Source organism: Electrophorus electricus, chromosome 4 (genome assembly GCF_013358815.1).
Source record: "Electrophorus electricus isolate fEleEle1 chromosome 4, fEleEle1.pri, whole genome shotgun sequence".
NCBI classification, from domain to species: domain Eukaryota; kingdom Metazoa; phylum Chordata; class Actinopteri; order Gymnotiformes; family Gymnotidae; genus Electrophorus; species Electrophorus electricus.
In genome coordinates, this window is record NC_049538.1 from 29141566 (window position 1) to 29156617 (window position 15052).

Sequence of the window (15052 nt, forward strand, 5' to 3'; positions counted from 1 at the left end):
TATAGAATTTGTACTGACTAACTGTATTATCCCGTATATTTACAGAGTATGATATCACTGCCCTGATCACTGCTCACTTTTGTCCATGTAGATAGTATGAGAGTTTTCCTATGTGAAATCAATGGAAACCACCATTAATAATAATTCAAAGGTAAGACTATTGAATAGGCAATTGTACACACATGCATACAGCCAAAGTGTGTGCATGTGTGAGGGTATGGGTTAATGATAGACACCAAAAACTCTGCATGAGGAAGTTGAGAGTTCCTGTGAGCATGTGCGCCTCTCACTTGGCTCTGTTGTCATGGCGATGCCTTTCCTTGGCTTTCCATGTGTGAAGTGAACCTCACTGACCTTCTATTTTTGATTCTACACTCCATCTCTTCTTCCTTTCCTCTCCTGGCAGTCTCCTCCTGTCTCCTGCTGCAGATCTAAAGCCAAAGCTCCCAACTGCCCACCTTAAATGGATGCTTCATCCAACAAAGCTACACAGCTAACGATAACAATAATGCTGACAGTGAAATAGCGACAAGCAGATGGAACCATTCTGCTGCTCTCCTTGTTCGTCTCATTGTTGTCATTTATTCTTATATTAGTATTTATGTGGAAAATAATACTTTAGATCAAACAGGCAAATACCATTTATGCAGATGAATCTTGCCCTATTCACATTTAAATGTTTAAAGTGTCAAACTCCAGTGTTTTGATTTTACATTAACTGTTAAAAAAGATGTCTCAAATATTGATTTGAGTTGGTTGTAGCAGTAATATGGACTGCAGGTTTCCTCAGCACTGCGTTGTAGTTGCTACAATTACGTTTACATTTATGACATTTGGCAGACGCTCTTATCCAGAGCGACTTACAAAATTGCTTTTTTTGTTTATTCACAGAATATATCCTAGTAGGTTAGAGTTCAAGGTACCATTGCAGTAGAATGCTGTTTAGACAAAGAGATCAGTACTGATGCCTAGAAGTGCAAAACTCCTATAAATTCTGTCTCAGACAATGCAACAAACAATACCCTACAATAAGTACTAGGGTTTTAGTTTCTTGACATAGGTGCAGGATCAGTGGTCATTTAAATGTTCCATAAACAGATGGGTCTTCAGTCTGCGTTTGAAGACTGCAAGGGACTCTGCTGTCCATAGGAAGTTCGTTCCACCATCTGGGAGCCAGGACAGAGAATAGACTTGATGCTTGTCTTCCATTAGACTATAACTTTGCTACAGCTTTGGTTCTGTGAATGTGCTAAACACCAGTAACAAATCGTGCATGATTTATTAAAAGAAATAAAATAAATAAATGTGTCTCATGTGCACCACAAACCACTAAAAAACCTAAGACTCTCAAAAACGTCTCATGAGCTATTCAAGCCATTCAGATGTAAAATATGCTGTTTGAGGCCAGCCTCAACAACAGCCCCACATACGAAAGCCATACATTTACATTAAATTTTGCTCAAGTGACACAAAATAAAAAGTAGAGATTGCTGTTGTTGTTTCCACCACCCCATAGTTAGACTAAATATGACGTGGATTTCTGAGGTCCTTCGAAAACGAACAGTACTCCAGTAGTCCAAAACACTGGCCCTCTCCACCTCACCCACACATGCAGGGGGATAAGGACTAAGTGTTCTCACTTTCAACTACGAGCCCAGCATAGTCATGGTTACAAGGCTGCCACGTGGGCGGCGTGGGCGGCACGAAGAGCAAGACGATGGCGATGGCAAATGGGCTCGACACGCCGAAGTGAAGAGAACGTTCTGCATCACACTGCATGTGGGAGGTGCAACAACAACCAACGCAACCAACGCACTCAACCTGAGCACGACGCGCACTCTCGTGCTGAATTAAGAAAAAGCCAGGGTCGTTACTACTGACAAAAATCCCATGTAGCATAATACCAGATAAACTACATTCGGTGACAGTTTTGTATTTACAATAATGCGTATATTTAGAGTATCACTTCTTTGGGATAACATTTTCATTATTTATTAACTGCATTAGTGTGTAAGCTCTGAAAAAAAGTTATAAACAGCATAACTTGTACAACAGACATGTATAGCAGGACTGTCTGAGAAGCAAACAGAATAATCAGTACAGATGTGATTTTGACTGGATTGCTTTGTCCATTCAAAAACTCCACTGGACAGTAAATCAAGGCCCCTCGGCCAGCGGCCGTGGCTAAGCAGGATGCTGTGGTGAAGCTCACCAGCATTTCCTGCCATTCCTCTGAGTGCCTAGCGTCGAGCAACGTGGACCTGGAGCCCGTGCAAAAGCTGCACCAGCCCTACACTGGAGACAGGTCCACATTCCTCCAAGGCACAGAGCAGTCAATACTGCTCCAGGCCTCGTGGTTCATTATTAACCACATGCTTTCAGCCACTCGACCGCTTATTTGTGTGTGGTCTGTGACACTAACACGCAGATTTAGTGTAAATGTGGACAAGTAAAGGAAACCACTGCATTCTCCTCCATGGCTCATTATCAGGACTGTAATCATTCCTTAGAAACTACAGAATGGTACACATTCTGTTTACTTTTGTACTGCAAGCCCTGAAATGACACAGCTTGCACTGCATAGTAGTTCCTATATATAACAACTCAGAATCAGCAGTAGGACACAGCTGCTATGTATATACTACACACGCACATGTGTGTGTGTGTGTGTATGTATATGTATATGTATGTATATGTGTATGTGTGTATGTATGTGTGTGTGTGTGTGCATGCTATATGAATGATTCACCACTGTTCAGCATTAGAACTGGTGGTCAGGTAGCAGAGAAGGCTACAGTAAAGTCTACAGCTCTTTGAATGTATGAAAATCTTTCCGGATGACTGCTACCACATAACGACATTACTGAGGCAGAAAAGGAATTACTATAAACTTCCTCCTGTCTTTCTCTCTCTTACACACACCCACCCACCCACACACATACATACACACACACCCACCCACACACTTTGGCCAGTTTTGACTTCCAGTTTCTCTTACTCACCATAGGAAGCAGTATTCCACAAAGCCTCTCTGTGAACCAGGCTTCCGCAGGCTTGAATCACAGTTCCACAAAATACATTCCAAAGCCTGCTTGCTGCAACCTGTCCAGTTCTCCCTGATGGAATGTGCTGTTTTTGTCCCACAGAACACCACAGCCCCACAAAACATGGATTTTTAAACACTCTGAGTACAGACTGAGATCCCAGCAAAGCCATGTGCAATGTAGAATGCTTCTGCACATTTTCCTCCATCTTTAAATCAGTACTGGCCTCTCAAGGCCGAACAGTGAGCCTGAGCACTCAGGCATCTGCAGCAGGCTTTGACAAACAAACCAATGACATGCACCACTGCCTCCAGTCTGCCCAGCCTCTGATTGGCTCCGTGCTCAGAGAAGAACAGGACCACCAGCCTGCTGAATGAAGGTGGCAGACAGACAAGCAGTCCTCGACATCGTCAGACCAAGTCCTGAACCAACAGGCTTGCACATAGTGCTGGTCCGCGTTTGTTTATAGCAACAGGCACTGTAATTGACTTAACGGTGCAAAACAAAGCAACTGCACCAAGATCTAAGAAGTGGCGCATGTTGTCACAACCATTCACCATCTCCATTTATGCTCCAAGTTCATAAAACTTTGCTTAGGTTATGGCCGTCTTATGTCCTTGTGTTCCTGATTCCCTGTCCTTGATATCGCATCATCACACCTTGCTTTCATGTCTCACTGCCAGGGCCTGCTAATGTACTGAAGACTGAAAAACATGTCTGTCTTACTTATGACTATGAGGAGTTAAATAAAAGGGCTTCCTGTGTAGCAAGAACACTGGTCTCTTGCTACTTTTACGGGTATGGTGTGGTTTTGCAAGCAAGCAATAACACATTGTTTACACGAAAAATAATAACAATAAAGAAATGTTTAGACATTTTTCTAACGGACCTAACATTTGCTGTCGGTTAGTAGTTGGCATAAAAACTGTCAGGTGTATACTCTAATAATCACCCACCAATAATGTCATTTTATAATAGGCCTATTTTGTACAATTACTACCACATTTAGAAGACATCGGTGCAAGTTGAACAGCGTACTAGTCAATTCGATTCAGCCTGAGTATGAATATAATTTTTTTTTTTTGGAATAGGCTTAATCTTCTGAACGAAAACAGACTAGAATACTTACTCTGTAGCACCGGTTCCGTTAACAGCATTTCCATCAGGAATTGGATTGAGTTGGATCGGATCTGGCTTCTTCCGTTTTTGCATTATTAATAACTGATTATTCAGCAATCAGAAATAAATCAAAGCAAGAAATGTGATCAGAAACACCAACGTGCTGTCGAGAAAGGAATCTGATGGATAGACTATGCGGCTTATCACACCCAGGCAATTGCTTTGTTGTAAAACAGTCATAAAATGTTAAAACTTGATGATCTAAAGAAAGACAAAAGCTCTTTTCCGCGTCTCCCTCCTGACTACGATGGAGATTTCCCCCCACTGTGCAGACGACAGTTACAGTGCCGACTTACGCAGCACCATGGGTGGATATCACTGTGGACGGAGTCGGAGACGGTCTCATTGCGTCACGAAAATATTTACATCTGTCTTCCGGGCAGCATGCACAACGCCATCCAACGACTCCATCTACCGGTACATGTGCAGTACAAGAGGTTATCTTCACAACTGTGAGCAACCCCTGTCGTTAGGCTGTGCTGTATTCGGATTTACACACAAAAAACGTACAGTCAGCATCTTCTGCGGCAACGAACAATGAATGAGCGTGAAACGGGTTTAAATCCTGCTTGCACGAGAGAGGGTAAAGTTTAGTGCTTTTCCTGACTTTTCAAACCATAATGTTTATACTCCATGTCATCTATGAGAAATGTAGCTACTTTCCACTTAGATTACATGAATTCACAATTAGTTAAACATTCCTGCTTTACGAATTGTTTGTTTTCGCTAACACTGTCGGTTATACCTCTTGGTTTAAAGCTTTAGTTTTTTGTTTTAGACCAAAAGAAAGAACAATAAGGCTTAACCTACTTTAATTTCCCTAACATTAGCCAACCTGTAGAAATGAATATGCATTTTTAAAATTATTTTTGTGAGGTTGTCATTTGTATACTTTTTTACTCAAGGCGTTTTAGTAGTTTATTTGTGTGTGTATATATATATATATATATATATATATATATATATATATATATATATATATATATATATATATATATATATATATATATATAATTATTTTTTTTATTATTATTTTTTTTTTAGTTTATTTAGTTGAGTACTTTTTAATTTAAATAAACGTACGTTTAAGGGGCATTAAACGGATAGTCTGTCACTTTTCCCTTGGGCTGGTGGTTAGCGCTCTGCTCCTTGCTTCAGCGCGTGGCTTGTTCGATCCCCGCACGAGGGAGTGCGCGAACGTCCTCTAACGGCTTCAGTCTCGTGCTTGCAATCATGTGCATGTACCATATAGTGGAGTCTGTGACACGCGCAGAGAGCACGTCGATTCCTTCCGACAGTACCTGTCCAGTAGTTGGGCCAGCTGTGCGATGGTTTCATACACTGCAGTGTCACGTGCCGTGGCTCTTTTTATGAATGCAAATTAAAGACATAAGTAAACTAAAGGCATGGTAGGTAAGGTTAATGCTGAAAACGCATTAAGGGATTTCATCATAGCCAATTTTCATTTAAAAAACGATAATAACAAGATTTTCATACTGCAGGCCTGAAATTAAAAGCATAAATCAACAGTATGCCTCTCTAGATTCACTACTCATCCAAATGTAATATATCAGTTGAACTTGTTGGACAGTTCTCCAAAACAGAATCCCTTAATCATCAGATTCTATATAACCCCCCCCCGGGTAGTGGTATTGGGAGCAGATTTGGATAATTGCTGGATTTGCATAGAAGTACACAAATGCTCTCCCTCTAAGCTGCATCTGATCTCATTCAAATGAGACACTGTCAGATTAATGATGGCTCACATTCAGAAGTGTAAGCAAAAGTTTACTGTTAATTGAGTTTGCATTTATAAAGGATGATTCATCATCTAATGTCTTCTTTCATAGCAGAAATGTCCTGTTTTTAAATCGATGATGTTGAAAATGAAATTTGGGGCAGAATCATTATTTTTTCATTGGCTGCCTAGTTCAGTTTGTATGCCAAACAGGTGCATAACAAATAGGACTGTAAACAAGATTTAGTTTTAGTGTGGTCCATACTGCAAACATTTGACTTACTTCACATAAAGTATCTTAATAATCCACACTACCAGAAATGTGTAGGCCCTGTAGGGGAGAGAGGGTTAAGCTGAACTATTTTTTATTTAAGTCGACTTGTAGCCAAGAAAATATGAGACAGGAACAAACCTACTGCATACAGCACAAGTTCAGGATGTGTGCCATCGATCAAAACCTTAGCAGTATACCTAACTCAAGTAGATAACAGCGTATATGGTCCCAGAAAAGTGGTCTTGTGGCTCAACTGTTAGGGGTCGGTGCTAACTACTGTTTTAACCAGGACTCTAGGTTTAAAAAATAGACATGATAGTTTTAAATTGAATGAAACTTTTTTTTTTTGAGGAACATCCACATATTATTTGTTTTTCACTTTCAGTGTAGACTCCCAACTTGAGATATATATATATATATATATATATATATATATATATATATATATATATATATATATATATATATATATATATATATATGTGTGTGTGTGTGTGTGTGTGTGTGTGTGTGTGTGTGTGTGTGTGTGTGTGTGTGTGTGTGTGTGTGTGTGTGTGTGTGTTCAGATAAATGAGACATCTATAAATGTCACATCTAAAATATATATGAAATACAATGTCCGTTAATCATTGTTAGGATGCAACACCAATGTAAACTCCAAATATGTGACTTACCTTCACATAAACTTGAGGGGAGTCAGATGGAGTATCAGTTAACTTACCCCCAAGGCCCTGGCTCAGCCACCATTTTGGGAAAAGTGCTTAGTCTAGCAGACCACAGCTACACTTTAGCTAATTTAATCACATGTTTGTACATACACTTACACTTCTGCTAATTTAATCACATTTTACCCACAGCTACACTTCTGCTAATTTAATCAAATATTTACCCACAGTTACACTTCTGCTAATTTAATCATGTTTTTAGCCACAGCTATACTTCTGCTAATTTAATCACGTTTTTACCCACAGCTATACTTCTGCTAATTAAATCACATTTTACCTACAGATACACTTCTTATGATTAAATCACATGTTTTTACCCACATCTACATTTCTGCTAATTCAATCACACGTTTTTACACACAGCTTCACTTTTGCTAATTCAGTCACATGTTTTTACACACTGGCTGTTCATCAACATATCTGATACAACTTTTTAAATTGCATTTGATGTGAGATGTGATTATACCTGATAAAAACACTTGCCTTCCACTTCATCCTCATAGTTTTTCCTTCCACAGAAAGATTGAAATGGACAATGCAAATTAAATTATGCATCATATGACAAAGTGTCTACTGTTGATCAGATACAGCTGGTGGGTCAACTTGCCCAATGGTTCATCTTACCTCATTTTCCCCTACTGCAGATTCCAGTCACTTTTATGTTTTGCACTAATTTGGTCCCTTGTTTTCTCCAAAATGTTCACAACTTATATTCAGTTCTTCAAGCCATGGTTACTCCTTCAACTTCTAAACATGGAAAACAAAATTATGTAGGACTGCCTATTTTTGTTCAAACTTTTTATATGTCCCATCACTCTATTCATCCATAAACAGTTATTACTTTTACAAAAAAGACTCACATTCCTTGATTATTTCACTTTCATTACTTCACTTTACTTTGTTAAAATATTACTTACATAACTTTAGGTATTATTTATAAAAATTGCATCAGAAAATACACAATGAAGCCTTGCAAATATATAGTTTCACATTGGTTTTGGTGTTAATGTCCTTATTTCAGTTCATTACACCTGTATCCCTGTGTTAACTGGCCTAATTCTCCGACTCTGTTACTGCCTTTCACTGCTCATTCATTTGTGAAGTGGTCAAGTCTAAAAAAACACAAAGAAGCCAAAATTTTGAAACTTAAGATGATGTTAAAGCCTGTTTATTAATAGGAGTATCACCACAAACCACACTCTTATGTAACTGACAGATTAAATATTAGAGCTGACTGGCTATTCTGAGAGGAAAACACAGCAGACTAGTTCTACCTGAAAGTGTAACAGATTCATAACCATTGTGAGCTGCTCTCAGGTCAGTTGAGAAGCAATCGTGTCGGTGCTGACTGAATAGTCCTGCAATGTAAGGTTTTACGCAATTATCAGAACGTTGCTGTTTCCACGTTCACTTTCATAATTAAAGGTACCAAAACTGTCCTCGGTATCCTCATAGCTATTCATGTCCCTGATAATGAAACATTATTTATATATGTGTAGCGGGACGCCAGCGTGGAAACGTACGCGTCACTACCATTAATTTAGCACACAGGAATAAGATAACAAGTTATATCGTTTTGTTCTAGAAACATCTTAAATTATTGCTAAAACAAAACTGCAAACAGACAAAATATCTTTCGATACATGGCTGATTATTAGGCAAAAAAAATGTAAACCAATACAAACAAAATAAAACAAATTAAAATGCATCACTGCGATGAATGGGTTAGATGGTGACAGAAATTTGACCAAAGAGATTGAATTTACGCGTGCATGCTCCAAACAAGCAGAACGTTCTCAGGGGTAAATGCACGTGCAGCCTCAGCACCAGCCAGTGACGTCACGTGAGTTTAAAACGGGGCCGCGCATCCGACGAAGTGAGGTGGGCAGAAAGCGCCTGGTTGCTGGATCGCTCGGCGGGGACGTGGCTTATCCTCCAGACTCGCACTGCCCTGTAGACAGATACACACACACACACACACACACACACACACACACACAAACACACACACAGACACACACACAAAGAGAAAAAAACACACACCGTATTTATACATTTAAATTCATACTGCAAGACATTTTACTATTATAAAACAGTAAGCCGAATCTGTGAGAAAATGGACACTAAAAATTGCGACTCGAAGACCAAAGGTGAACAGTGAAGGCGGCTTGAAAGCAGAGACATTAACCATTTCGAGGTAGGCTATGCAACTGTCATTTTACTCTTAAAGCCACTTTGTTAGTCGTCAAGTTAATGCGAAACGGTTTGGAAATGTCAAGTCGACGTTTTGTCAATGTGTTTTTAGATATGTCCTTTTTTCAGTGAACTGTACGTAACTGCAAAATGTTCCACGGATCTGAAAGGCTTTATTTAAGATTTGGTAGGATAGTGATGTCGATGATCCTTGTGAGAATTAACGCAATTTAGACAGCCACTGAGACAAAGAAAAAATACAGCTGTTATGCATAGGTTAAGTAGCCTAACCTAAAAGATTAATATTAACGAATTAATGCAGTTTAAACATTTGCTGCGGTTCCAGGTTATTCCCCCAGTGCGACTATGCTGTCTTTAAATTCCCGATGTAGTGCACACCGCTATATATCTATATTACTAGGATAATAACACATTTATTGTCTAGTTTAACTTCTGCTCCTTTGGTTTATTTGTTAGCTATGTTGGAAAGGGATTTTTAAAAGGCTCTTGTTCGTTTAATTAGTTTGTATTATGATATTCTTCTTGATTTAATTAAGCCTTCAATGGTGTCTCCCTTAATTGATCTCCAGTTTAGTAACAAAGTGCTACACTAATTCAATAAGCAATAAAAACTTGAGTTGCTTACAGCACAGATGTTTTCTCTTAACTGACTCAATCCGTAGATCTACTAAAAATATTCTACTTGGTGATAAATTACAGTGGGATTACGTGGATAGACTGTGCCCATCAATATGACAAAGGACAAAAAAAGTCCATTCTGTTTAATTTTTATTGATGTGATCCTAAAATCACATTGGCTAAGGTTTTTTGTTTGTTTGTTTGTCACGCAACTAAACTTTTTTTTGTCACTAGGTGGCTCTATTGAGCAAGATATCGGCAACATGCCAGCATTCTTTTCCGTGATGTTGTGTAAAAGAAATCATAATCTATTAAAACGGACGAAATGTGCAAATTGAACAGAATTCTACTTATCTCTTCCTGCCTTATTTTAAATTCGTAGGATAGCATCGCTTAAAGACATGAAGTTTGTGTTTTCAGACATGATAATTTTGTTATCTTGCCAATGTTGGGTCCTAGAAGCCAAAAATATTAGATTATAGGGCCTGATTCTTATTTTTCACGTAAGAGCGTTGTTGATGAGTACGTGCTGCTGAGCTGGTTGTGCTCATGTTCTGCATTTGCCGGCCAAGTCCACGTTTGGGGTTCAACAGTAATCATCTAAGTTGTGCCGCTCTTCAGGGTTTCATTGTTGCCTGCCAATGGAAACTCGATAAAACATCATTTATATCATGAGACAAGGTTTGTCAAACGACGAGTCGCCCTCGTTTTCTGTTTATCGAGTGGTGTTTTTACTGTTAAGTTTAGTGTGAGTACGATTCTTGGTTCCAAAAATATGACTCTTGTGCATGTTTTAGTTACTTGTGTCATAACGGAAGGTATTTGCCTTGCATTGGTCAGTAGCTCACACAGCCTTCCAGCAATCTGTCAATAAGTCAAAACTGTCATAAAGTGCACTTTGCCAATCCTGTAATGCAGCTTTTGTTTGCAGTCCTGAGCTTTTAGGCTAATTAAAAACCTCTCTTTTGAGGAGATGTTCATTATTTGCCTGCTGGTTGTTCTTTAAAGTGACTTGTTACTCCCTCATAGTGGCCTAGAGATCAATGCTTTACATTTTTCCCCTTGCTTTTTTGGCAAAACAGTTACCTACGTGTGCAAAATTTTTGTTGTTCATTCAAATGTCTCTCAAGCTTTGATGTACACTTCAGTTGAGGCTGATAGCTTTGTTAGCTCTGTAAGTCTACATCTTTCAATAAATGCTTTCTTTCATATGCACTGAGGTTGCAGCACAGTTCATAACTCATGTTAACAGTAACGGTTTCCACAGACTTGGGCGTTTGTGCATGATGTGAATGCGTTATAAATGAACATGACCCTGCTTCAGCTGTGCGTGACCTTGATATGGTGTGTGCAGAGCGCTGTGATACTGTTGTATCTGCCAGTGTGCGCGATGGTGCATGCGTGCGTCTGTTTGTGTATGTGTGTGTAAGGAGTCTCTAAACAATCATAGATTGAGTGAATATTCACCTCTGCTCAGCAGAATGCAAGATCTGATTCAGTCTGACAGCACTTAATGAAAAGGAATCAGGGACATTTTCTGTTGAATTTCCAAAGCTTTATACAAAGTGAGGCATGGATCCAAGGGTGAGATGCCACTCTCGGGCCCTCTCAGGCCTGTTCCGTTGCCTGGAGTGTTTCCAGTTTACACCTTAGTGAACCCTTTCAGCTGGAAATCCTGATGTTCGCCTCAATCAATACACTTAATTAGTGTTGATTAATGAAGGAACACTGAGTGTGTAGTGCTGACAGTTGTTTGAATTCCCAAGGACAAAATTTATTGGCATGCAGGACCATGCTGCTTTGCTCACCATAATAAGTTTGGAATCAGATTTTAAATTATGGCTCATATTTGGATGTGTATGAAATATTCGGATTTGATGATGTTTAAAGAAATGATGAGACTCAATTCAATTAGTTATTGGTGGAGACAATTAGATACACTGAACTGTCGTATAAGAATTCATCTGTTTAAAGAAATGATGAGACTCAATTCAATTAGTTATTGGTGGAGACAATTAGATACACTGAACTGTCGTATAAGAATTCATCTGTTTTCAGTGTTGCATTCCCAAATCAGTGCAAATAAGAGCTGTTGCTTTGTTATAGAGTTCACATATAAGACACATTTAACTTGTTTTTATAGATAATTGGGATACATTTAATTATTATATAAACTAAGCATACGTTATTATCATAAGGTGTCAGTAGGGCCTAAATCTTAGTAGTATATACCATTATGTGGCTTTTGGAATAATTAGTTTAGGGCTTGCTGTCAAACTCCACAATGTAGACAAGTGTTTATAGAGAATGAAGGTTTGCAATGTAGTTCCTTTTATCTAAACTGTAACAGAGGATGGTTTTGTCCTTTGCTCCCCTCCACCCACACAAAATGCTGCACACTTGTTCATCACTTGCATATGAATAGCTGTAAAAACCTTAAATCTGATTAAGTGTTTCCCATGATTTAGGGTGGACTAATTACTGAATGGAGTGCTTTTTAAGGCACCAGTAATAGGGGTGTGTGTGTGTGTGTGTGTGTGTGTGAGAGAGAGAGAGAGAGAGAGAGAGAGAGAGAGAGATACAGAGGGAGAGAGAGCACTTGGATGGCCCAGCCCTGGCTAAAAGAGGTGCTCTGTGCTTGCTCACAGTGCTGTAAATTACACGTGCGTTAATGAATTGTTGCTTTTGAGATTTATAACATTCCATATTTCCCAATTACTGCCAACAAGCTTAACTTAAGAGCATCAGAAGCAGGACGAATTCAGCAGAGATCAAATGAGACTTTTCCATATAGAAGTGTTTCATTAACCATGCATTCTTTAAAGTTCTCCAACATCAGCAAGTGACTGGAATGTCTAGTGATGTTGTTTTTCAGTCTTTCTAAAACTACCTACCCCTCTAAATCCAATTAATTCAAGATTGACAAAAATGGGAACGAATAGAATGGAACTGAATACTTTAGTGAATTGAAATGGCCACATAAAATTAGAATCAAGCATTTTTGTCTTGAGGCAGTTTTATTAGGTTTATAGGATATTAATTACTGACTTATTGACAAAGTTTCAAATGTCTGGCTGGGTAAATCTGAGAGAGAAAAACGTACTGGCGTTATAAATTCTCTCGTATGATAGTGATTAACAGGCAATTCATGTTACAATGTCCTAACCTTCCAAGTCATGTGCAGCAATGTACGTATATCTGGATGAGGTGTATTATATGTGTGATGGGAAAAGATAGTTGGAGACTGAAAGCAAGCTTATTCTCCCAGTGAATTGTTCTTCACCGCCGAGCCTAAATAAAACCGCAAACCCTGACCTTTATTCTGCAAATTAAGCCATTTTTTTCAATGAACTGACTGACAGATGTTATTTTAACGAAAGCGCATTGAACAAAGTGCACTGACCAAATATCCTGGAGCCATGGCAACTGCATTACAAAATGCTAATGAAAAATATGAGGGGAGTAGGGTTCCTGTAGATCTTGATGAATGTCCATGTTACAACACAAAATGCAATGCATTGCTGATGGTAACTAAATTACAACTGAGCAATAATCCAATACTTTGCTTATTTGTGTATTGTAAAACATCACAGCAGTTGTACACAGATGACTTAGAGCAGGTGTTTTCAAAGCAGTGCTTTTTTAAAGCAACATTAGCGATGGAGTAAATTCCAGACAGTGACATCACATTTAATAATAATGTATTTATTATAATACCTTGATAAAGCATGTAAAATTGCTTGCTGAGATAACAAATGAGTTCTAAACATCTGCCACTAGAAGCAGCATGTCTTTTCTTTGGACATTCTGTCCTTTGTGAGCCTGATGAGTTTTGAAATGCAATTTTTTAATTATTGCACAGAATGTTTCATGTTTAAACGTGTTCACATCTCTACACCTTTATTGATCATAGATGTAAGTGGGCAAATATATGGCACCCTTGAGGGCACTAGGTAGCCTCTGTGACTCTCTGACTTGCACCCTGCCAGGGGTCCCCCCAGCAAGCACTAGACATTTTTATTTGGTCCGTGCTGCCACAGGTTTTGGAGAAACATTTTTTACAGCTGATAAAGGACCTCTGTCCAAAACATCCTATTTCTCTGAAAGTGACTAAAAGGATCTTTGAAAAAGCTGCTTTAGTAAGAGAATAAATATCAGTGGGTTGGGTATCCTCTGGCAGGGTGAAGATCAGACTGTCGGTCTTGGTGGCTGTCCACAGACAGCATGAGAACCAAGTCCGGACATTTTTTGATAATAAATGTTGCAGGGAGAGGATTTTGTGTTTAAATAGGGATAATTTTGGGCAATATATTAAATATGACAGCTGAAATTCATCTCAGAAATTTATCTCAGTTTCAAGCTACTGAAGGTTGCTGATTATAATAGATTGTTGCATATGTATTCACGTCTGTTGCTATTGTGAAAAGATTATTTAAGTTCTGCTGACTGGGATGTGGAAGTGGTCTACCTAGACTAGTAATAGCCCAGCATAAAAGTGGACAAGGGTGCTCCTTCAGTATTTTAAGTAGTTCTTTATTAAATTAAACTTGAATCTATATTTTTGAATAGACAGATACCAGAGGCCTGGAACATAATTTTTTCTATCATAAAATCTTCTGTGACATATTCTGTGACATTTCAGGGAATAAAAACAGCCAAAAATTTCGGCCCAGAGGGTTAATCAGCTTGAAAATACATTTTCTTGCTCAATGGTATTCTGACAGACCACTTCATTCATGAAACTGGGCTTCATTCATGAAACTGGACCTTCCAAAACATTTTCCACCACATTTATGAACGCAATGTAAACACCAGATTTATTAGTGGAATGTGTGCATGTTAATGAATACCAGTGGTTCACAAACTGGGTGTGCATATATGTTCTTTTTTTATTAGCATACAATTTCAATAATCCATGCCCATGAATTACAAATGACCACCATATGAGGGACCTGGAACTGTTCACCCTCCAACCCGAAGTGCTAGCTCTGAACAAAACCAAGGAATTCTGTCTGAAGCAGTGCTGGACAAATAAGATGTTGTGCATAAATAATTCTTTGTAAGAAATAACATCCACAGAGAAATACACTATGCAAGCAAAAGTCCAGCAGTCAAATAAAAGCATTTAGTGCAACAGTGTTGTTCAGTGTGTTTTTTCTCCCAAATGAGCAAACAACACACCATTTCAGAAATGTCCAATTAATTCTTGCGGATGTGTAACCTCTGCAGTTGGAATGCTCACCCTCTGGATTGGCAACTG

The 15052-nt window shown here is 38.7% G+C and overlaps 2 protein-coding genes and 1 non-coding gene across 5 annotated transcripts in view; 2 read left to right on the forward strand and 1 right to left on the reverse strand.

Annotated features, from left to right (window-relative positions):
• map2k1 (mitogen-activated protein kinase kinase 1) overlaps window positions 1–4540 on the reverse strand; it is an 11315-nt gene extending 6775 nt beyond the window's left edge. Inside the window, exon 1 of the mRNA XM_027027834.2 lies at window positions 4174–4540. Coding sequence (XP_026883635.1) covers window positions 4174–4256 — 83 coding nt within the window. The 5' untranslated portion in view covers window positions 4257–4540. The remainder of the gene's footprint in view (window positions 1–4173) is intronic.
• Window positions 4541–5458: 918 nt separating this feature from the next.
• Window positions 5459–5566, forward strand: LOC113588591. Its single transcript, XR_003411868.1, has one exon.
• Window positions 5567–8852: 3286 nt separating this feature from the next.
• Window positions 8853–15052, forward strand: part of megf11 (multiple EGF-like-domains 11) — a 98263-nt gene continuing 92063 nt past the window's right edge. For all 3 annotated transcript variants that reach the window (XM_027027826.2, XM_035524987.1, XM_035524988.1), the window contains exon 1: window positions 8853–9157. The gene's annotated coding sequence lies outside the window, so the exon portion shown is untranslated. The remainder of the gene's footprint in view (window positions 9158–15052) is intronic.